Here is a 23,959-nt window from a genome sequence, read left to right on the forward strand (position 1 = left end):
ATTTTATATTTTTATTTATGGATATTATACTTTTGTAGCTTCACGTTGCATCCCGCACACAGCAGGGTAGGCAGAGGGAACCTAGGGTTCACACTTCACCCCCCTTTAAACTCTACTGCTTGTGGGTTCCATTACAACTCGACGTAAAGCTATTCTGTTAACTCTGTCTGCCACTCAACAAATAATGCTTCCAGAATTCGACGGAAAGTGGTAAAGAGAGTCGGAGTGTATTAACACTAGCTTCCCAGGTTCCTTCTGCCTCTGCTATGTGCGGGATAAAGCATGAACCCAAAAAAACATAATTCAAATTGTTCACTAAATAATAGTGGGTAAATCGTTCCCTAGTGCCGTACTATGACTCTAACATTATCCGAGTGGTTAGGGAGCTTTGATGCCATAAATGTTTATGCTTACTTCATTTGACTTTAGCAGATGCTGTCTATGGGTAGCGTTATTTGACCGTACACGCGTTATTTAGGTTTATATTTGCATTTTGTTGATCTTTTGATGTTATTTTGTAAGTAATGTAGGCATTTTATCTTTATTGTTTCCATAGAACAGTTTCTAGTTTGCTTTTCTTTCTTTTTGCTTATTATATCTAGAATTAGAAAGAATAAGAAGATTCTTAAATATTTTAAAAAGCACGGCTTAAAATATCGCTACTTAACAACTGCAGATCTAAATTTTAGGTGGAAAGAAAATGAAATAGGATAAAATGTGTTATAAAAAACTGGTCACTGCTCCACAAGCGTGTGCTGTTAACGCGATAGGTTATGGGTTCGACTCCTGGGGAAATTAAATATGTATTTAATATTTTAATTTCCTCTCTCTGGTAAACGCGGCGTTGAGTCCCGCCATTCTACGACTTCAAAATTCGGCGATAAGCGAGGAGCAGTCTTAACGGGGTGTGTTAACTCTAGGCTCCCAAGTTCCTTCTGCCTACCATGCTACGTGCGCCATAAAGCGTAAAGTTAAAAAAACCCAAACACAGGTTACATAAATAAAACTAATAAAAGTTTAAAACGAAATGGAAACAGTGAATAAAATGTCATTTTGAGTCAGTCGCGTCAGTCAGAATTGCAACTGAAATGCACTTCTGCTTTGACTAAACAAACTCTCAATACATTATTTATAAAGTCCGCTCAAAGTCAAATGTAGATGAAAGTGAAAGCTTAAATATGTTATAGTTGTGGGATTAAAGCCAAAGTAACGTTAGTTTTAGTGGAATATACCTACTAGAGAAAAAGGAATATAGACTTGTTGATTGATTGATATTTTTTAAATTTTTAAATTATTATTCTATACTTAATTTTTTAATTTTATCTTTTCTTATCTAGCCAAATTTATCTTATCTTATCCCCAGAGCAAAGAAATGAAAATATTAAATAATTTATTCCCTCGAATGGGAATCGAACCCACTGTCGCGTTCACAATCAAACGATTCTACCACGTTCTCTAAATTCCTTCTATTTCTTGTAAAATTGTAGACGATCGAGTAATTACATACTTCAAACGTACAAACACACGTAATAAAGACGTGTTGCTAGATGAAGAGACGCAATCGCTCCCGTAAACTGTTTCCCCGGACGACTATTTATCGTATCCATTACAGTGATTGAGACGTACGAGTTGAATTGTGACGAAAATGTCTTTCTTGTCAATGTTTTAAGGTTTTTTTTTACCGATTTTCAGTTAAAGGGGGTTATCAGTTTGATATGTATGTATAAATTTGTTAATTTGTTGGCTAAAGTTGAGCAAAGGTTTTGTATAAATGACTTTATTTACTCCAGTCGTCTAGTATAAAGCGCGGCGTTAAGTACCGCAACTTAGATTAATATAGTAAAACTAGACTAATTAACATTACATTTCCTATCATAAATAGTTCATTACATCGAAATACAGGGTGTATTCACGAATCGATATATCGTTTTATCTCCGACCAGATGTTAGAGACGCAATTAATTGCTTTATATAATGAATAGGCTATTAAATAACTCATTTAATTTGTATAACGTATGAAATGGACAATTGGGCTATATATTTTAATAGGTACTTTCTGGTATAATTTTAGTATTTTTGATGAAAAAGAGAAAAAAGCATTATATATATAAAAAAAAGGTTTTTATAGCTATTAACATTGGAGTGGAGCATCAGGATCTAAATCTGACGATTGTGAGTTCGATTCCCACTCGGAGAAACGAATTATCTTAATTTTTTTCTGGAATGTTAGGTACAGGTATAAAGAAAACTTAAATAATTTAGTATGAAATCTATGAAATAGAAAACTAATTGTCGATATTTCTCGTGTATGAGTTTATACTTGTATGCGGCATAAGAAGCCGAAGATTTATTTAACCGAGCTTGGTTAAAATTTAAGTCGGTGAATTTATATTGACAGTACGGAATCCATAATTAAGTTAATTCTTAAATAGGGAGAAAGTGGATGATGAGGTATTATTATTGTTACCGTTGGGTAGAGATACATATAAATATTATCAAATAAATTTGTGAAAATAAGAATATCAAAAGAGATATATGAATTCTAAGAGTTACACAAAAAAATACAAATTAAGCGATTTTTCCAGCTTTAATCCAAATCCTGTGGGAATTCCAGGATAAACGTAGCCTATGTGTTGCTCCACAACCCCTGCTATCTTTCAATGCTAGTCCCATATAATCAGTTCAACTGTTGCGAAGAATTTCCTGCACAAACACAAAGACAAACAGACAACATTTTTAACATTAATTATTTTTGTATTAGTGTATGCACTTGGAAAAATACATTTATTTTGAAAGTACATACAGATATTTAAATATTATTTATATGTATAGATATTTATTTCCACCACATACCCATTTTCCCCTACAATTGCATCCCATCTACACAATATGTTCAAGTCAAGAATCGATACCGCTATAACGTTCTCTAAACAGCGTTCGACATTACAGCTAACGTGCACAATATCCGTTGTATAATACCAGCAATGATTCCGGTATTCCGGGATCCGGGAGCACGTTCCCGCTGTACCGGCGCCTATAATTTGTGGCGGGATCTACCGTAGAACAACGCTTGGAAGTGATATGGATGGGTCTTTTGTGCTTGGCATTTTTTTTTTAATATTTAGTATTTTATTGAGTTGGTAAAAAGAGGTTGTGAGTTACCCCATTTCGGATTATTTATTAATTGTTTATCTAATCTAAAAAAATATATTTTCATACCTTTGCTCAGGTGTCGAGGCAAAACGCGGCGTTGAGTTCGGCCCCTTGGCACACAATGACTCCAAAATTCGGCGAAAAGTGGGGAACGCAGTGTCTTATCACTATGTTCCCTTTACCTATATACCCTGTTGTGTGCGGGATAGAGCGTGAAGATAAAAAATTGTTATATTTATTGACTTATTAATAAAATCAGTTTATTAATAAATTAATAAATAATTTCATCTACGTTGGTATAGATAGATTTTTGCAGATGTAGTAAGAGATTTAAGAGTTTCGGTTTTCAGTAATCGCCATTGAACACAATTAAATTAAATCTTAATAAATATCTTTATTTATACATAAACAAATAAAGAAACTAAATACCCCAAAATCCCATTCTAACATTCAAACTACCTACCTCACAACAATAAATCAGGGTACAATTGTCCAAATCCACTCCAACTCTACCCTATACCATTTCTATTTCACACAGCTATTTGTCGTCGACCGTCGCGGGCTTAGCGGCGGATCTTGATTTATAAAGGGTCGGTTTGTCGCGGGGTAGATTGCCAATACCGGTTAGACTTAATTCTAGTTTAATCTTTGATTTGTTTCCTCACCACCTTTGTTGGTGGAGGCAGAGAGTCATTAGCTAAGTGGTGCTGGTGATGTAAGTTAGATGTTGGTAGGACTTTTGTTTTGGTTGGCTGATGGCTGTTGAGTTTGTTTGTATGGGTTGTATGGGTGTTTGTATGAAAGGGAAATTAGGCTTGATTTTGATTTGCTTGCTTGGTTTGGAATATCTTAGTTCCTTTAGTTCCTTTAGTTCCTTAGTTCCTTAGTTCCTTAGTTCCTTAGTTCCTTAGTTCCTTAGTAATGTCTATTAAAAATTAATGAGGCTTGAGTAACGCAGCAGATAGTTGTGAGTTTGATCCTAGCTCTAGTAATTCCGCCCTGGTAGACGAAGATCAGCGTTAAGTTCCGCCAAGCAGGACGCAATGACTAGACGTAACTAGTAAATAACTCTTTGATCTTGTTATTACAAAATTCCCCATTAGCTTTGACAAGCCATCTTGCAATGTATCTAAAAGAGCAAAAAACAGGAAAACCGAGTGACTTATCACTAAGTTATCTTTAGCTTTACTGTAAAAATACGGGAATACACGAAGATAATAATAAAAATAAACATAGCAATTGAATTGAATTTATTGCTTTGTTTATGTGAAACAGGCAGAACACTTCAAAGACTAACACTTACGTAAAAAGGAATGTCTAACAGATACTATCTTCATTTCTCTGTGATATCTGTTTTTATGATGAGGGCCTTGTACTGTAGTGGTACAGCGTTTGTATGTCGCGACGATTATAGGTTCGATTTCTATCATATTTATACAATTTTCCTTTTATTGAGCTATACAGGAAAATGCGTGAAACTAAGTGATTTTCTTTTCACTCATCATCTTTATAAGGGTAAGCAAGGGGAACTCCATATCCTACTGAATTTCTAACTACCCTCTTTAATTTTTTATGTTAGCGTTACGTATTTCATTGTACTAACAATGACATCTCAATATTCTCACGTCTGAAGGTTTAATCGTAAAGCAATTTAGTATAGATTGGATGCTGTCGAAGCAAACCTTTAGGGACGGATTGATAAATTAAACCGCTTTAAGAGGTCAACCCCTCATTTGAATTTAACCTAAAGGAATTCGAGAATGTTTTTGTAGAGCGAAGACTTGTGCTTCACTTAGCACTTCCTCTTTGAATTTGTCGAATTGATAGTATTTTCTTCTTATAATGCTCAAAGAATATTTTAAACATATTTATTAGTTTTAATTAACAGGCGAAAAGAACTGAAAGTGGTTCTTAATTTGACGATTTTTTTTTTATGTTTAAACTCAGCTTCACGCTGAAATCAGCTTCAGGATAGGCAGATCCCTTTGCCTACCCTGAGGTCTGCCTATCCGAGGTTCCCACCTCTTGTTAAGACTCCATTCCCCACTTTCCGCCGAATTCTGAAGGCATTCCGTGTTGATATGTTTAAACTCGATTAAGAATAACGATTTTCACAATTTTAGTTACTAATATCCACGTTTAGTTTAATTTAAAATGTTTTTAATATTAGAATATCTAGTGTTAGCTATAGTATATTGCCTTACTGTGATAAGCCTTGACGTATAATATCACCGTTAGCCGAATAGCCGTTAGTTTATTGATCACAAGGGATGTTGAGTGGCGGATGTAGCAATCTATAGACATGTTCGACTAATGACTCTCGTTTGAAGGTCAAGGCTCTTCGTACAGTTTATATTATATATAAGGAAACTTGTCGTATAAGGAATTGGGTAAAATATTAGCAATATTCGAAAAAAAATGAGTTTTTTTGATAATATATTAATTGTTAATTAGTTTTGTATTATTATATTTTTTTACTGGACTACGGCTAAGCAAGTAGGAGAGTTATAGTTTCGTCTGTTATGTATGTGTGTATGTAGGCTCGTAGCTCCTAAAATACTTAGTTTTCTTTGTTGCACATGTAACATATATTGAAATTAAAAGGATAGCTAACGAAGGTGGGCTTGTTTCTTAAATAATTCTAATCTATTTCGACGTCCGAACAGCTGAAAGAATGACATCTAAATTATACATATTTCTACAGCATTTGCCTGTATTAAATACAGATGGAGTTTCAATACCAGCATTTCCCCCAAAACGAAACCAAATCCACGACCACCAATTTTCCTCAAATATCACTTACCCGAACAAAAAAGCAAATAACATAAGCTTTTCAATAATAAGATTAAATTTAAATAGTCAATGGCACGTAACGAACTTTGAATTAAAGTGCAAAGTCGCTACCAACTTTTAATCTCTTTCTCCAATCAATTAGCGTTGATTTGATTGCACTTTCGAACTGTTTGATATGCATTTTAATGTGATAGATCGTTAGTGGCCCGGTCACAATAATAAAAATTGAAATTAGGCTTGTTTAAGGGTTTTTTATATGAATGTTTTATTAATGAAGCCGGTCGTGGGTTCGATACCCATTTGGGGAATGAAATATTTAATAATAATCTCTGGTAAAAAGGAAAAGCGGCGTTGAGCTTCTATTTATCAAGCAATGCCTTGAGAATTCGACGGAGAGTGGGTGGGTACTTTTAAATTTTAACAAATTTTCTAGTTTTGATAAATTATGTTTACAACACACAATGTTTCATAAATTATTGGAGTTTGGGGAAATATCTTATACCACTAGGTCCGTTCTGCCTTCTATGCTACGCTGGAATTAAAATACTTAAAATAAAAAAAAAAAAAAATCATATCTGAGTTTAAATCGGCTTCATCTTAAGCAACCAGATCATCAGATTAAAAATAAATCTAAAGTAAAGCACAAAGTAAGTAGCAAGAATCATGTACACGCCACCGCTCTTTGATCTCCTATAACTGGGTTAAATCGAGCTAACTTGATAATAAACGACACGAGTTAACCGATTTCATAACATTTTGTGAAGGAAAATCTATAAAGAATTATAAGAACTAGAAAATTTAGTTTTGTTTTACGACTGAAAGTAAGGAGATTTTATGGCTAGTCCTGGAGTCCATATTTATTTGCGTGGGTCTTAAGATGTAAAATTGAGAATTTCGTTATCCGTATTTTACCTTCCTTAACTGATTTTTACGGGTTATTCTTCTGTATTCTGTATATAGCAGCGTTTGTAATTTATTTCCCTGAATGGGAATCGAAGGAAACCACCTCATTTTAACTTCCGGACATTGGGAGACAGAGGGACCCCGGACACCTAGTGTTAAAACCCTCCGTTCCCATTAAGATAATATCCGTCAACCACATTCCACCGACATTGTGTTTTGAGTGGCGAAACTCAACGCCGCGCTAGTTGTTTCTCCCAAGTAGGAATGGAATCCACAACGACGCCACGACTACCTCAAATGTTAATGCTTATTTCAATAAAATCATCATTAAGCAAGTTCTTGCTCTGTATAAATTTAATATTTTTTTGACAACACTATATAGGTTACTTGGAAATCTGTATCAACCGTTTCCCACTTTTATTGTAGAACTAAAAAAAAAAAACAAAATATATAACGAATAGCGGAATATTAAAAACTATCAATTAGTCAAGATTCGTTCGCGTGCAATTTGCGAACTGAATTTTGGTAACAGTATTGTTTTTCAAATATTTTATTTATTCGTATACCCCTTCGTAGTGCATAATATGAATATCAAGTGTTCGTTGGCGTCGAGATTTACAAGATTTTTACCTACTTTTTTTTATTTTTAAAGGAAAAATTGTATTTTGTTTAATTAAGTATAAATATTTATATGAAAATTGATGCTTTTGTAGCGCAGTAACGTAGTACTTGTGTGTTCGATTCACACTTGGGGTAACGAACTATTTTAATTTTCTTGCTCTGGTTAGAAGACGAAACGCAGCATTAAGTTCTACCACTATATGTACAATGTCTCGAAGATTGGACGAAGACTGGGAAACAAAGTGTTTTTGCACTAAGTTTCCTCTGTCTATTCTTTTATATGCGAAATACAGTGTGAACCTAAAAGAACACCTCATATTTACACTGAGTACACATTGTTGATATAAATTATTTAGGATTTCTTTTCTAAATTAATCGTCGAAAGTGCTAGCAATATACCTATATATACGTAATATTTTAAATTGGAATTTAATTATAACGTTCTTATTTTGTTTGTTTTTTTTTATATTAATAATTTGCGACTGTAGACGTAAATAGTCTATCTCGTATAGTAGAGTCCAGTTCATTTTTTCTTTTGCAGCATTTCGAGCGTGCCAGTAGAACACCATTATAAATGACGTTTATGAAAAAAATTATTTAAACTAAATGTCACTGTCAAGTACAACACGAATGTTTCGTTTAAAACAGATAATAACAACATATTTCTCCTTTGTCAAAATACCAAATATTCTTTTTATCTAATTTACAAAGTCAAAGTAAAAAATAATATTTTTATTATAATATTGCATGTTTCTATTAAACATTCCTTGCAAAGTTATTTAGTAATGCAATTATTCAAGTTGACGTATTAAGTGATCAGTCTTGACTGTTGGTCGGTGTGTAGTTATTTTACAATTTATTTTTAACTGTGACGGCTTTATAAGTCAACCCGCAACCCCATTTAACGTTTTAAAATGTTAATTTAATTTTCTATTTCAAGTAATTTTTTTATTTGTATATCATAGAGTGAAGTGGGGACCGTAAAGTGATAGTTGTGGTTTCATTCTTCATTGGGGGTAATGAGTTATTTGCGCGGCATTAATTTCTGCCTCTCAACATATCAGAATCTTGAATGCATAATAATGTGTTAAACTGAAAAATAATTAATTCATAATTTCCAGTTGTTTTTCTAAGCTGTCCAGATATTTACGTGGAGAATAATGGAAATAAAGCAAGGGTACCATCTATTTACTAACTTAATTATATACGAAATTGTCGGAAAGCAAAAAGCGGAGAAACAAATTCAAACTACCCTCCAAAAGTTTGAAGAGGTAAAATCAAATAAAAGAAAGTTATACTCTCTTTCTTCTGTTACTTTTATTGTCTAATTTTCTGTATTGTCTAATTTATTTTTAATAAAAAAAAAACAGAGAATTAACATAAAATGGAATAATAATTAAGTTCTAATTTCATCAGTCCATCTTTTGCCTTAATGTTTTCAGCTCACATTTTAAGCATTCTATTCTTATTCTATAGCTGAAAAAAAGAGTTTAAATAATTTCAGTTAATGGAATCGAACCTACGACCATAGTGTGCACAGTTATTTGCTAACTGCGCTATAATTATGTTTGTATAAATACTAGTTTCATTATATTCTTATAATCGTATCAGGTAGTTTCTACGCATTGTACTATATAAAAGCTAGGACTTCAATGAAATGCTGTTGCTTTGATGAATTACTTCTCTTTGATTAATCGTCTTTCTTGCTTTTTATAATTTAATACATATATAGGTATAATTTGTTCTTTTTTTAGTATTTAAACATTTTTATTTTTCATATTTGCGATGATTGTCTGACTGTAAACACAATGGTTGTGGGTTCGATCCCCACTCAGGGAAATATGATTGCAAACGCGACCGTTTTGGCATCGATTTCCAATAGGAAGAACGAATTATTTTCATTTCTCACTCATTCTGTTTGAGTCAAAAATAGGACGGAAAGTGGTCATCGCAGTGTCTCAACACTATGTTTCTCCTTATAAAGCTAAAGACAGAACAATATATGTGTAGTATTACAGAAAAATACCTACATTTTTTATATACCATATTTTGCTTACAATAACCTATTGTAATAATAGCTTTGCATCAAAAGGGCATAAGCCACAGGTTAGTTAACACCTCCGCCGATTTGCTAATCGTTCTTAATGTGTACGGATTTAGTTAATGGATTGCCTCGTAGACGTACATACTGGTGTAGTCGTTATATTTGTGTGAGCTGTTCTATAGAGGCTATCAGGAAAAGGTGGTAGTGGATTTGATTCTTAGCGTAGAGGCACAAGCATGTGACTGTGAAGGCGAAGGTTGTTAATTCAAATACCACTCGGGGAAATGGATTTCCTAATATTTACATTTCTTCGCTTTGGCAACAAGGCAATTTAATTTCTTTTGATAGGTCAAGATATTGAAATTAAATTTATTACTAAATAGACATGTTTTACGGCATATGGAAATCATTTCATAGAATGGGGAATCGAATCTATTACCTTTTATACAATACGACACTTTACGATTCCGCTATAAATTATAAATATTGCTTTTCTTGTATAATTGAACAAAAATCAATTTATAAATGAACTAGGCTGTAACAGTTCAAGTCATTAGGAATGTCTACGTACCGTACTAATTATAGTTACAAGTAGTCTGACAGCAATGCTAAGTAACATTAGCTTGTTAGTTAACGTGACTGGTCATTTTAAGTTTCTTATTAAAAAGTAAGATATATAGTTCCAATTATAGATTTGATATATTATAGCAGGGTAGGCAGAGAGAATTTAGTGTCATTACACTCTGTTGCCCGTTAAGACTCTTCTGTGACCCTCCACCGTAAAACACAAAAATGGGTGGGAAAAATATTTTTTTTTTTTAGTTTTAACGATTCACGCAGGGCGCGCGAACAATATCGAGCTCTCCTCATCTCATTTTTTATTATTTTCTCCATTTCTTTAGGTCTTAGTATGATGATAAATAGGCTATAATCTTTCTTGATAATAATAATTAAATTCGGATCAGTAGATCCTGAGATTAGACTTTTCAACCAAACAAACTCTTCTCGTTCATAATATTAGTTGGTATACATGAAATACAATCAATGATAATGTTTATTATATTTCAATATTAAATCTCCACATGTGTATAAAGTATCAAAATATACGTTTCATGAATAATAAGAAAGAACAAATATATTATAATGAAAATATTTTCCTTAAACGTGATTCTTTTATATTGTTTGGGAAATACTCAACAATGAAATGAAATGGAAGATAGAATACGTAACTAAAAATTAATCGACTATGAAATTAGATTTTTCTTATATATTACTAATTAAGATTGGGCTGCTAGTTGTAGTGGTGGGTTCTTTCTTCTTTTATTGAGCTCTACTGGAGACGTTTTACACTCTTTGTCACCAATAGACTCCCAAACGGTTTGACCGATTGGGATGAAAATTTGTAAACATGTAGATATGACCACGTAGATGGTTTTAGACGAAAAAAAAACCTAAAAATTCAAAAATTCATTTCTTGCTTCGCTCAAGATGTGAACATTACTGAGATTTTACCAGCGCAACGAGTCAAACTTGAGGTCCGGTTCGCGCCCCTAGTACATTATTCGAGCATTGGGCCAATATTTTTTTTTGTTTTTTGATGTAACTTTACACTTAATTCCGAATAAAGTGAAGAAGACAGAGAAGACCTGCTGTGAAGACACTGTTTTCACAATCTGGTCGAATTGTTGAATATTGGAATTCAACGCCATGCTATGTCTTTCTAGAGTATGGGGCAATGAAAATAACTGCTTCCCCAGAGTGGGAATCCCCACGGTATTCGACCCATTGATGTGATTGCACACTGAGGTTACATTTTTCAAGACCAAAATTTCATTATTCATACTATTATTTATTCTACAATTTTCACAAAAAAAAACAAAATCTTTTGAATTGAACTTAAATTAAATTGTAACTTAGACTTTTCTTTTCCTCAAATTTCTTATTATATAACAAAGGCAAAACAACACCCAATTAACTTAGCACGATTTGACAGGCGGAAAAATTCTTCGCGTTACAATAAGAAAATACAATACGGAAAGCCAGAGCTAGCTATCTAAGTTTTATACCAATTTTTGGATAATTACGGATTTTTTACTCGTTTTCCAAGCTTCGCCACATCGCATGATGGGAATGCAATTACTTCTTGCTGGTAGTGTCAGCTCTTCGTTTAATTTCAAATGCTTTTGTGTATGGCCCAAAATTTCATTATACAATGATGTTTTTTTTTTAATTTGTTTCTAGCTAAGTGTTATTAGCTTTTTAGAAAGGTTTAGCTTTCTGACGTTATCGTGGTGGTGTTGGCACGTATTTGATTGGGATAGTTGTGGATTCGAATGGTAATTGGAAAAGTATTATTTATTTATAGTGGTATAAGAAGCTTCAGTTATCTTGTTTATGGTAGTGTTAAAATTGGGGTAGAAGTTAGAGAACAATTTCTGGGAGTAGGTTATATTTGTGTTTTTTTTATTCTGTTATCAGTTCTGAATATTGGATCAAGGCCAGATCTAGCGCAGGGACACAAGCGTGCTGCTATAAGCACGACAGGTTATGGGTTCGATTCCCAGTCGAGGAAATTAAATATTTGAAATTTTCATTTTCTCTTGAACAAATTGTTTGTTTATGTATACTAGTATATTTTGGAACTTATTACTAAATGAGCTTATGTTATATGGTAAATTTGAATTTAATATATGAAGTAAATGTATTAATGATTTACCAATTAATAAACATACCACAAAGTTTAGAGGTCTATATTTATAAATGTTATACGATAGAAAATAGAATAATTCTATACAGTGTTACTAGTGCTATTTAGTAGTACTTCTTTTTAACTTAACTTATAAAATGTATAAAATTAATGAATCTACTCAATTTACAAATAAAAGTATCATTACTTATAATGTATAATAAAATTAATAATAACACACTCTTTTAATGTACCTACTAAAATAAGTAACTTATAGTGTTGCTAGTGCTGTTAAACAATTATGTGTATTATTACCTGAGAATCGAATACAGAACTACCGAGTACCCTCAGCATACCCTACCGAAGCAAGGCGACATTTCGGTTACAATAAAAAGTTATTATTAATAGACAAACTTATTCACCAAAAAAATTAATAAATAATAAAACGCAAAAATTAGGCTTTGCGTTACAAAAAAAAGGCCTATTCGTGTGCCGCTCGCATATTTCACTCATACCGATTGAGATATTTATTTGCTATTTCACAACTTCTTTAGGCAGTTTATCAGGCTGTGAGCCAGTAATTTTGTTTTTAACCGATAACTAGTGACCCGAAATACTAAATTGTTGGCGAATCCAGGATTTATAGTGCCCTGATCATGCGATTGTGGCGCAGTTTGCATGCCATACAAAAGTTTTTGCTGGTTGGTGTTCCTTAACTGAAGCCATAGTTCGTTCGTTTGATTTGCATTTTGGTTTCCACGTGGTGTTTTCGTGTCTATTACCTTCTGGTGATTATTGACTTTCAGGTAAATGATAAGGATTTGGATATTTGTTTGGTTTATTGAGAGTTCAAATCGTGTGGATTTTTACCAATTGGGGCAAAGAATTGTTTTAATCGAAAATTGGGTGGAGTGCGGGAAACAGAATGAAGTTTCATTCTCCTTATAGCGTAGAGTAAAACCTATCTCACTATCTAATTTAGATAGTTGAAAAGAAGAAAATTTACAAATTCATTTAATTTGATATGCAAAATGAATTCAGATTCTTTATAGTTGGAAAGGTTTTTATTTAATCTATAAAGCAGTAATAATTTATTTTCAGCTTCATTTGTGATTTTTATTTGTGAGTTTATTACTTAAAAATGCTCATTATAAATAACTTGTAACAATAATTATAACACATACATACATTTATAGTAAATAATACAAAATATATTATTGACGCTCTATCCCGCATAGCAGAGGGAACCTGAAAACCTAGAGAAACTTTACGATTGTTCCCACTGCGCCTTGAAAGCCTCAACTCTTATAAATGATATACAATACTGTTTTTTTTTTTATTTTGTATAAAAATTAAAAATTCGAATTTCTACACTGCATATATTGTTACAGCGTTAGGTATCGTATCGTTTTTGGTATTTTTTATATCACTAGTTATTTTGTGGGTAAAAAATATATATTCTATATAAGCTTTTACTCGGTGGCTTGTTTACATACTGACATGTGCGTTACGTGAAGCGTATTACCCATTCATATTTGATCCCCGAAAATATAAAAAAATGGTATTTCAGTTTAAATTTATATAAAAAAATGGGATTTTTTGTAGCGAAAAAATGAAACAAAATTGCTTTTAACTCAGCTTTGTTTGACTTTGTGTGGAAAGTAATCTATTTTTGAATTTATCTTTTTATTGTGTGTCTAATCTGCTTGTGTAGTCTCTAGAGATATGGAAAATTAAATTGGGTTAGAATTTTTTTCTGTTTGTTTTTTCGAGGTTTTTGTAAAATACTATAGTATGTTACTTTATTTTAGGCCTTGTGAAGTTTTATAAAATGGGATCCGTGTCAACGTAGTAATAAAATATGCAAAAAACTGATAAATTTATGAAAAATAAACAATGTATACTTAAATGTGAGGCCAGTAACTTAACACTAGGTTCCCACTGCCTACCTTGTTATGTGCGGGATACTGTTAGGAGACGACGAAACGAAAATATTAAATATTTCATTTCTTTGAGTGGGAATCGAACCCAAAACCGTCGGGTTTACAAACACGCTAATGACGACGACTACGACAGTCTCATACAGCATTTTAAATAAAAAAAGGTATATATATTCTATATATTATGATATTTAAAAAGTCGTTTGATATAAATGAGGTACTTAGAAACTAAACAAGCCATAATAAAAATATAGGTATATTATACAGGCTAAAATGTATTCATATAGAACTAAATTCTAGTTTTAAATGAAAGTCCTAATACTAATAAACTTACTTTTTAAAGTAACTAAGATAAAGTAAAAGTAAAGAATCTAATAACGTACATACTTTTTTTGTTTTTCAGCTTTACGTCTTTCATATAGTAGTAGGGTGGGCAAAGGGAACATGGGAACCTGATGGGAATCGAGCACGCTTGTGCCCTGCGCCGAAACTGGCCTCGTGTTATATTATTTGGCCTCAGTTAAGCTGCTTTTGTAATATAACTATTTCCGCCGGGAATAGAACTTACAACTGACTCTGTAACATTTTTTTAATAACATATTTATAATATTAAACGAAACTAAGCCATAATTTTTATATTATATAGGCCAAGGCATCCACACAAATCTCAATCAACATTCAACGTGAATTTTAATACCTAGTATTAACCTTTAACTATGGACGTGATTTTTTTATAACACAAATATGGACGTCGGGTCTGTCAGACCAGTGTATTTATTGGTCATATTCCGTCTGTTTTTTAAAGGAAGAAGACAATTTTATGTTTTAGTTTACATGAATAGCCTCAAATCAAGCAAAATCAATATAAATAAAATCGCTTTTTATTAAAGTTTACGCATCACAACGATTTAAGTAACTTAAAGTCACAATTTCAGTCTTTGACCACATGGGATGATTCTTAAGAAAATAATACTATAAAAAAAGACAGATAATAAAATAAATATTTTTTTAACAAAATATAAAGTCTAACAAATAAAAAAAATAAAAAAATTACATCTTATGTTATAAAATAAAAATTTTGACAACACCTCAAGATAAGGTATTATTGAACATCGATACACAATGGCTTTCAACATTGTTGGCTAACAGGACGATTGCAGTCAACATAAGTATGTGTTGTCTTTTTATATATCTTATGGGGGCAAAGTATACATGTTTTTCAAGAACCCAAAACTATTTTTTTAGCTTCATGTTCAATAAATGATAGATCAGATCGCGAAACGCGAGTCAAAGTCATTCTCAATTTTTAGAGTAGTTTAGTATACGAAACTCGTCTTTTTATTTGATAAAGTGTTATTTTCTTTATAAAATGTCGTCGTCCAATTCTTTTGATTGATGTTGATTATAAAGTACCGATATATTTGTCCCTGACGTGCTTGGTCGATCATTTTTTTCCATTTTATCATAAAAACTAAAAAAATTGAATCTTTTTTTAGGTAAATAATATTTATATTACTAAAATATATGACAAACAATGCAAAATAATATATGATATATAACAATAAAAACATTTGAATACAAATAATACAATTAAAATATTAAAGTATATTTTGTAATATTATAAAAATATATGGTGTTTTCAAATCATTATGTATGGGAAACATGGACGTCGGGTCTGACAGACCCAGGCCCCGTTTAGAAAGTTAAATACTCACGTGTTTTGGACCCAGAGACACAACCACTGCTATCTACATTCATTTTGGCATTAATACGAAAGGTACTGAGCGACTCAGTGGCGGAGGTCACCGAGAAGTGGCCGATTTGTAGAATTCGTAGACCTAGATGGGTCTGTGAGACCCGACGTCCATACTTAAAGGTTAAAAACTATTTAGATATTTCATGTAGAAAAGTAGCAAAAACAAAATTGAGAAAAATCACACAAGTTCCAGGGAAAAGCTTAAGAATTAGTGGGCTATTATTCGTAAAATCACATAGCTCGTTCATTTGACAAATTACACCGGCTCTCCCTTTATATACAGCACGGTTGAGGAGTTGTGGCCACTGAAGTTAGCTGTAGATGACTACGCCGATTTGGTTTTAGGATTTATCCTTAGTTTTAATTATTTAGACATTTTCTTCCTGAATAAACAATGCGCAAAATTTCAGAAAACTTAACTGGAGGGCGACCACGACTCGTCAACCGTACTGTAACTCGAAGTGGGATTAAAAAGATTTCCGCTGTCCGCAAAACCGACGATTGATAACTTTATATTGAAATATCATTTTTGAACGCATATTAATTTTAATTTTTAAGCGTTATTTTGTGCGAAACTTTTTATATATTGTTAAAGTGGCTTACTGGATTTTTTTAAAACGTTAAGTTGGCAAACGTGCAAACGAGACGGTTGTGAATTGGATTTCCGCTCGAAGGAAAGTATATAATATTTTTATTTCTCCACTCTTTTATGTACCTATATATATATATAAATAAATAATTAATTAATCAAATAATATAATATACGTATTTCAAAAATCTAATTACACGACGTTTTGGTAAATGGGCGAAAAGCGCAAATCTTTTCAAAAATAATTGTATTAAAATAAAAGCAGTCGTAGCGCAATGGCTGGGCGTTTGACTGTAAATACGACGGTTGTGGGTTCGATTAGCACTCTGGTAATTAATTATTTAATATTTGTTTATCTCTACCTCCTGTTGTAAAAATATAAGGCAAAAATTACGAACGGAGTGTTTTAACATTAGATTCATTATGCCTACTCTGCGATATATAATGTGAAACAAAAAAAAATAATAAAATAAAATTAAATCAGCTTCACGCTGTCACAGCAGGGTAGGCAGAGGGAACCTAGTGTTAAGATACTCCGTTCCCCACTTCCTGCTGAATTCTGGAGGCATTGCGTGGGGCAGAACTCAACGCCGCGCTTTGCCTCGAAACCAGAGTGAAGAAATGGAAATATAAACGTAAATAAATATTTTACTTCCTCGAGTGGGGATGGAACACACAACTAGTCGATTTTACAGGCTACGACTGACCTCAAAAAAAAATAAGCAAAAATTATTACTTTAACGTTTATTTTAGAGCAACATAGTATTAAACCGGCAAATTTAATATTCGATAGCCATGTACGTAAGGCGTGAGCGGATTAATAATATTATTTCATTTTGTATTGCCGACGGTACCTCCAAACGCCAATTAGGGGCTAACTCAATTCATTTTGTTTGATGCCAAAAATTGTCCGATCATTACATTCTTAATGTTCATTCCATATAATATAATTTAGTTATATTTGTCATCTTTTATTTTAGTTATTTCGAAATAAAATATAATAAACTAAGCTTGTTAAATAAATATTATATAACTTTGAAATTTCATTTATAAAATATAATGTATTAGATTTATTTATTTATTTTTGCATTACTTATATTTAATGTACTTAATTAAAAATATATCTACACTTAGAAACGTTTTCTGAATTGATGTACATATAACATAAAGATGTTTGGGTTATCGCCTGGTGATTATTCTCACCGACTTAGTCTCGAATCGTTTCTACCGCCACGAGGCCACAAAATTCTATTGAACGAGGCCATAGATAAAACTAGTATTTTTTTAACAATGTCAAACACTCTATGAAGACAATTTATTGATATATGTATACAGTACATATTTTTTCATCTCATAAAACGGAAGCACAATATTTTCGTACGCGATCACGCGTTATATCAGAACAAAAAGGGCCATCAGATTCATGGATTTCGCCGACTAATAAATCGAACGTTCGACGTATAAATCAGTGATGTTAGTTACGTTGTTTTTGCACGACAACGACGATGCATCATTGGGAGCAATTGTGACGAAATGCCATTACTTTTGTAGCTGCGTATCGACGTCAGTTAAGATATGTAAATAATACAATAATTAAGATTGTCTGTCTGTCTGTAGCATCACAACTTCCCAAAGTTAGAGCTGATTTTGATTTAGTTTTCTCTGTTTGAAATGTGTCTTAATAGATAGCAGAAAATGGACCACCAAACGCCATACTCTTTGCATACTTCTTTCGCCTCTTCCACTATCATCAACCTTTGGGGGGTCCTCATGCTTTTTATGTAAACCTTCTCCAATATTATCGATAATTTGTTCTCGAAGATCTACCGAAGTCTTCCGTTATTTGGAATGGAATGGATTCAAATTTGTTATTCCATTTGGGAGCTAATATCTCTAATATCTATTTTACTTCCGGCCTTCATAAAATATGATCATACATATATATTAACAAGTAATAACATAAAACAACATGAACAAAACTAGCTTGATGATTATTTCGCCTTGTATTTTGTACGAGACGATATTGGGCCTATATGTTATGCTCATTATGTTTCAGCCAATTTTCGTATATAAGTAGCTCGTTTTTATTGTTTTGGTAGAATTTTGGAGATTATTCTCCATATGACAATGTTAAGCTTAACCTAAGATAATGATATATGTAGATAATGATTTTTTAGCTCTAGTTTCTGTAAATATAGAACTTTCAAAATCACGTTTTTGCCTATTTCTTTTATAATAAAAAAAAAAGTACAAATTGTATACGTAGCGGAACTCGAACTCGCGCCACTCGAATTCGTCCAACGACGTTCAAAGCTCCGTAATGTTTTCTTACAGATTTATTTTATCACTAATTCTATTTATATTCTCAACTTAACTATTAGTTAAGTTTTTTAACAACAATTTTATTAGTAAATGCCCCTAAATTTTCAAAAAATAAATCAAATCAAAAACTATATTCATATTTTATAAATCCTAAAACGCCTTAACAATATTTATTAATAAGCTTAGTTCATTAATGCTTGAAAGCACTAGCCCGTAACTAAAATTCCTAGATTTTTCCAACCTCACCTTGGTATAACCTAAAAAAGAAGCTCGAGAGCTTCTTAGTTCATTTGGTCTCAACGTTATTTATTTACCTGCCGAGTTTTCAGCCTTTAAAAATACTCGTGCTCTCGTAGACTTTATTAAATGCTAAAAGAATTAACACAAGCCTACTGATATTTCGTTTTTTGTGATAAGAAGACGTCATGCTTGTAAAATTGGCAAGTATATGACTAAATATGATGAAAAAAGTCCCAAAAAGAAAATGAAATGCCTCCAGAATTCGGTGGAAAGCGAGGAAAGGAGTCTCTTAACACTAGGTTAACAGGTTTTCTCTGCCTTCTCTGCTCTCTGTAAGATACATTGTGAAGATAAATAATATGTATTTTTGGATATATGCTACTTCATGCTTTCCTGCATAGCAGGGTAGGCACTCGGACACTGTCTCCACTGCGCCACTATGACCCCTCATTAGAGCATACAAGCCAACAACTTATTAGAGCAGAAAACATATTTTTTATTGCTAAAAGGTATTAAATATTTTTTTAGCTTTACTTTGTATCTCACTTATAGCAGGGTAGGCAGAGGGAACCCAGGGTTGAGACTCCCTTAAGCAGTTTTCGCCAGGTGAGCCATTTAAGCGTATTAAGCGGCGGAACTCACACATATTGTAGTTAATTAATTAGCTTTCATGCAACATTAATAGAAACGACTTTGAGCCCTTTTAGTTTTAATAAGTAACTTATAGTAAAAAAATGTTTTGTTACGAACAAAATGATTGAAAATAGTTTTATTACAATACATTTTTATTGTCTAGCCGATTGGTCTAAACAAAGAGTTTATTTCAATATAAAAGTAATGAAAGCTTAGTTACTGCCTGTTGCTGCTAAACCCTGTGGTCAATTGAAAACAACTATAATAATTGGGTCGAAATTATTAATTTCATATAAAATCCTTAATATTCTATCCAACGTTTACAAATTATTTTTAGTTCTTGAGATTAGCGTTTCCAACCTAACACACTCTTCAGCTTTATAATATTATTATAGATACGATCTAGATAAAATATATTAGACAAAATATACTGTACTACGACCGACAGCTTTAAATATAATAAATATGGAGTTGCTAAAATATGGGCTAATGTCCTCCTTACAAATTACCAATTTCCTTCGTGAGTCAGCTCTTGTTTCTGCATAACGATCTCCCCTATCTCGTATATATAAGTTAATGTGGTATATACACAATTTTTTGAGCTTTACCCTAAAAATTCCGCAACAGAAAGGTAGGCAAGGGGAATCTGGGAGTGGAAATCAAACCCAGAACTTTTGCGTTTATGCGTTTAGTGACAAACTTGTGCCACTGGATCACGACGACCTCCATATATACTCGTATTAATATGTAAGAAATAAGCTTAATCGCTTTACTTAAATACAGTGTATAATGTGTGTTTATTTGTAGTGGTCAACGTGGTGCAGTTGCAAAGGTATTTCAGATGCATATCGTTTATATTTGTTTTATGTGATGGATGTTGGTTCGATTCTCACGAGAAGTAATTGTTTTAAAAAGTTATAGTTAAAAACGTGAAATCAATAGATAAGCCATTCTAATTGACATCACAATAAAATTAAAAAAAAAATTAAATTAGCTTCACGCTGTATCCCGCACACTGCATAGTGAGCAGAGGGAACGTAGTGTTAAAACACTCCGTGCCCCATATCATCAATAAAATGACATAAAATATAAGTTCCCATATAATATTACCAGTATATTGTATGCATAATTAAAATTCACTATGAAAATAAGTCATACACGCACTCGATACAGTCCCATGGTGATTTGTTTATCTTATCGCCGTGTAATAACAGACAGACGGTAAATCACTGAAATTGTTATTGATGACTTTTGTATCAACTTATTATTGTTAAACATTTTACTATTCGTTTCCAATATATTTTTAACCTATTTTAATAATAGAAGGTTATGAGTTTCGGATAATATTTAAGTCATCATCATCATCATCATCATCAACAGCCATTTTTTGTCCATTTTTTGTCCTGATGGTCTATTTAAGCTTTTAAGCAGGTGTATTGAAATTCGTAGGTATGAAAATAAAAGATTTTTAGATGGTTCTTTAATTAAATTATAGTACATTGCATAACCGGTTTTTTTCTTTTTTTACTATGATACTATATAAAAATGTTATTACAATACTGGCTCAGTTTCAGATCATTCAATTATATCTTGAAATCGAACCTGCTATACTAATTTATTGCCAAACCTCCTGCCAAATCCATTTCAGCATAATTCTATAGTCCATTCATCTGTCTTTTTCAATTTCTACAATAACATCAATCTGTTAGTAAAGTGTTGTATGAATTTTAAATATTTATTTATATGAACTGGGGGAATGATTATATTTATTTTTCTTATCCCCCCCCCCTCCCCCCCCTTTTTATATACAATTAGAGGCGTTGGATTTCGCCAATTCCGCCAAACACCTAATATCTCGATGATTGGGCGGAAAGTAGAGAACGGAGTGTTATTACACTATGACAACATAACTAATTCAAATTATAGATATATGATTTGTAAATTTATTTTGTTTCAGACCAAAAAGCGGGTCGATGCTTCTATACAGCCGAAAGAAGGTTCGCTACCGGCGTGACGGCTACTGTTGGAAGAAACGGAAAGATGGCAAGACGACGAGGGAAGATCATATGAAATTAAAAGTGCAGGGGACAGAAGTAAGTTATTTTAATCTTTAACAATATTTTAAATAAGACGTGATGTAAGAATATTTTAGGCAAATCTTTTTGAAACCGTACAAAAAGTGCAGGTTCGAGTCTCTTATTCAAATTAGAGTAAATGAAAGTACGTTATTCTAAAATATTTTAGTGTCCTTAGTATAGTATAGTGAAAATATGGAAAATTTTGATACAATCGCAATTATCTTTCAAACATTACGTGTCAAACAAATTTCAAAGACAAATAAGACAAAAATATTAATAAAAATGGCATATCCTCAAAATTATAAATTAAATATCATAATTTTTTTGTAATATAGCCTTCCTCGATATGTAACATGTCACACAAAACTCTTAGCTATTAACATTTGACCAAACAGGCAAAGCCACGGGTAAGAGCTAACTACTATACCCCATAAAACCTATCATTGAAGGTCCATCCGTACATGTCTATCCTATCCCTAGAGAAACCACGTCTCAACAAAACTATAAGTCACATCTTTCAGTGTTATCACTAAAATGATAAATTACGCCAAAAAAATGTCAAAAGACCTGGACCCAAATCATCTGAACAAAAAAGACATTACATTATGAAACCCTCGCAAACAGCTTAATGCCGCAAACAGGTGTTTCCATTCGGGCTGGAGCTTTTACATTTTTTATTACTAAAATATAATTAATTTCATTTTCTGATTTTATCCCTTTAGCAGTTTACAATTGACTTGTTCATGTTGAAAGTGGAATGTTTTTTGGAATTCAATTGGTTTCGTTGGTTTTTAAGTCTTGTTTTCTTTTTTATTTTAACTAAATTAGACTTTAATTTAGTTTTGAGTAACGACGCCCTCCTGTTCTTCTCTACATAGGCTGCTTGCGGATTTAAAGAATGTAAATTTAAGTTTTCTCCAACTCTCTTCACTTTCCAGTTGAATTCGAGAAATTAAAACTTGAGTATCGGAACTCAACGCTGCGATCTATTTTCGTGCGTCACTGTGATCAATTTACTAGTATAAATTGCGATTATATTTTAAATTTTTATTATTCTTATTTATTTTCTATATAAAATAGTAGATTTTGCTGTTTGGTATTCCAAGTAATGAAATATATAAAACTTCATGCACTAGACCAGTCATGTCAGAGAAAATCTAGACTACATAAAGTTCGACAGATATGTGAAACGTTATCCAATGTATGTCGTTTATATGAAAATAATCTTAGAAAAAAATAGAAAAGAATATGAATATACGAGAAGATAGAGAGAGCTCTCATCATTCTAGCTCCTCACCAGAGCGAAAAAATGCTTTATTTATTTCCCAAAGTGGAAATAGAACCTACAACTGCAAAAGCCACAATTACCCCTATTAAAAACGCTAATCCCCAAATGTATTTTTAAGGTTAATCAGTCAAAACTATGCAATCACTGTAGAGAATGGTGGATTTAAGCCATGAATCTCATTTGGGGCTGACAGTTGGTGTTGGATGACGTCAGCGAAACACACGATTATGAGGAATCCAAGCGATATTCGGTGCCACTGTGTTGATTGAGCAGCGTTTCCTGTATTTTGCACGCTATCTTTTATAATGGCTGTGGAAAGTTTTTAACATTTACGAGTATAAAGTGGGTGTGTTCATGATTGGGCTACGCTATGTTGGGAAAAGTAGAAATATATATATTTTTTAACTTTAGCCTAAGGTGAAATGAAATTTGAGGGGCAGTGTCTCGCTGTAAACACGACGGTTGTGGTATTCTAGTAGCAAGACAAAACTTGGAGTTGAGTTCCGCCACTCAACACGCTTGGAACACTCCATAAAATACCTTAAGTACCATGTTCCTTTTACCTACTCCGCTATAAGCGGCAAACAGAATGAAATTAAAATTAAATTAGCTTTAAGTATACCATTTTTAACAATAAATAAAGTTTATTTTATATTATTGACTTAGTTTATTATATATTTTATAATATTTAATTATATTTCATAAGATTTGCACTGAGACGTTGTCCCCTTTCTCCTCAGTTCAATTTATCCGTAATGTTTCAAAGGTTGTCTGGTAGAGATTGCTTAAAGCAATAACCGCATTTGCATACGTGTTTTTCTTTTAATTTTATTTGTGTTGTTCTTTCTATATTATTCTAAATATTTGAAATCATACTTAGAACAACGTATAAAAAAATTTACGATGCGAAATC

General features: G+C 32.3%; 1 protein-coding gene across 1 annotated transcript in view; it reads left to right on the plus strand.

Moving 5' to 3' along the window:
- Positions 1–23,959, plus strand: part of Camta (Calmodulin-binding transcription activator) — a 144,701-nt gene that overhangs the window by 78,255 nt on the left and 42,487 nt on the right. Inside the window, exon 5 of the mRNA XM_085194270.1 lies at positions 21,638–21,773. Coding sequence (XP_085050396.1) covers positions 21,654–21,773 — 120 coding nt within the window. The 5' untranslated portion in view covers positions 21,638–21,653. The remainder of the gene's footprint in view (positions 1–21,637; positions 21,774–23,959) is intronic.

This window comes from Heliconius melpomene, chromosome 12, assembly GCF_056956725.1.
Source record: "Heliconius melpomene rosina isolate 202511_hmr_F chromosome 12, ASM5695672v1, whole genome shotgun sequence".
NCBI classification, from domain to species: Eukaryota; Metazoa; Arthropoda; class Insecta; order Lepidoptera; family Nymphalidae; genus Heliconius; species Heliconius melpomene.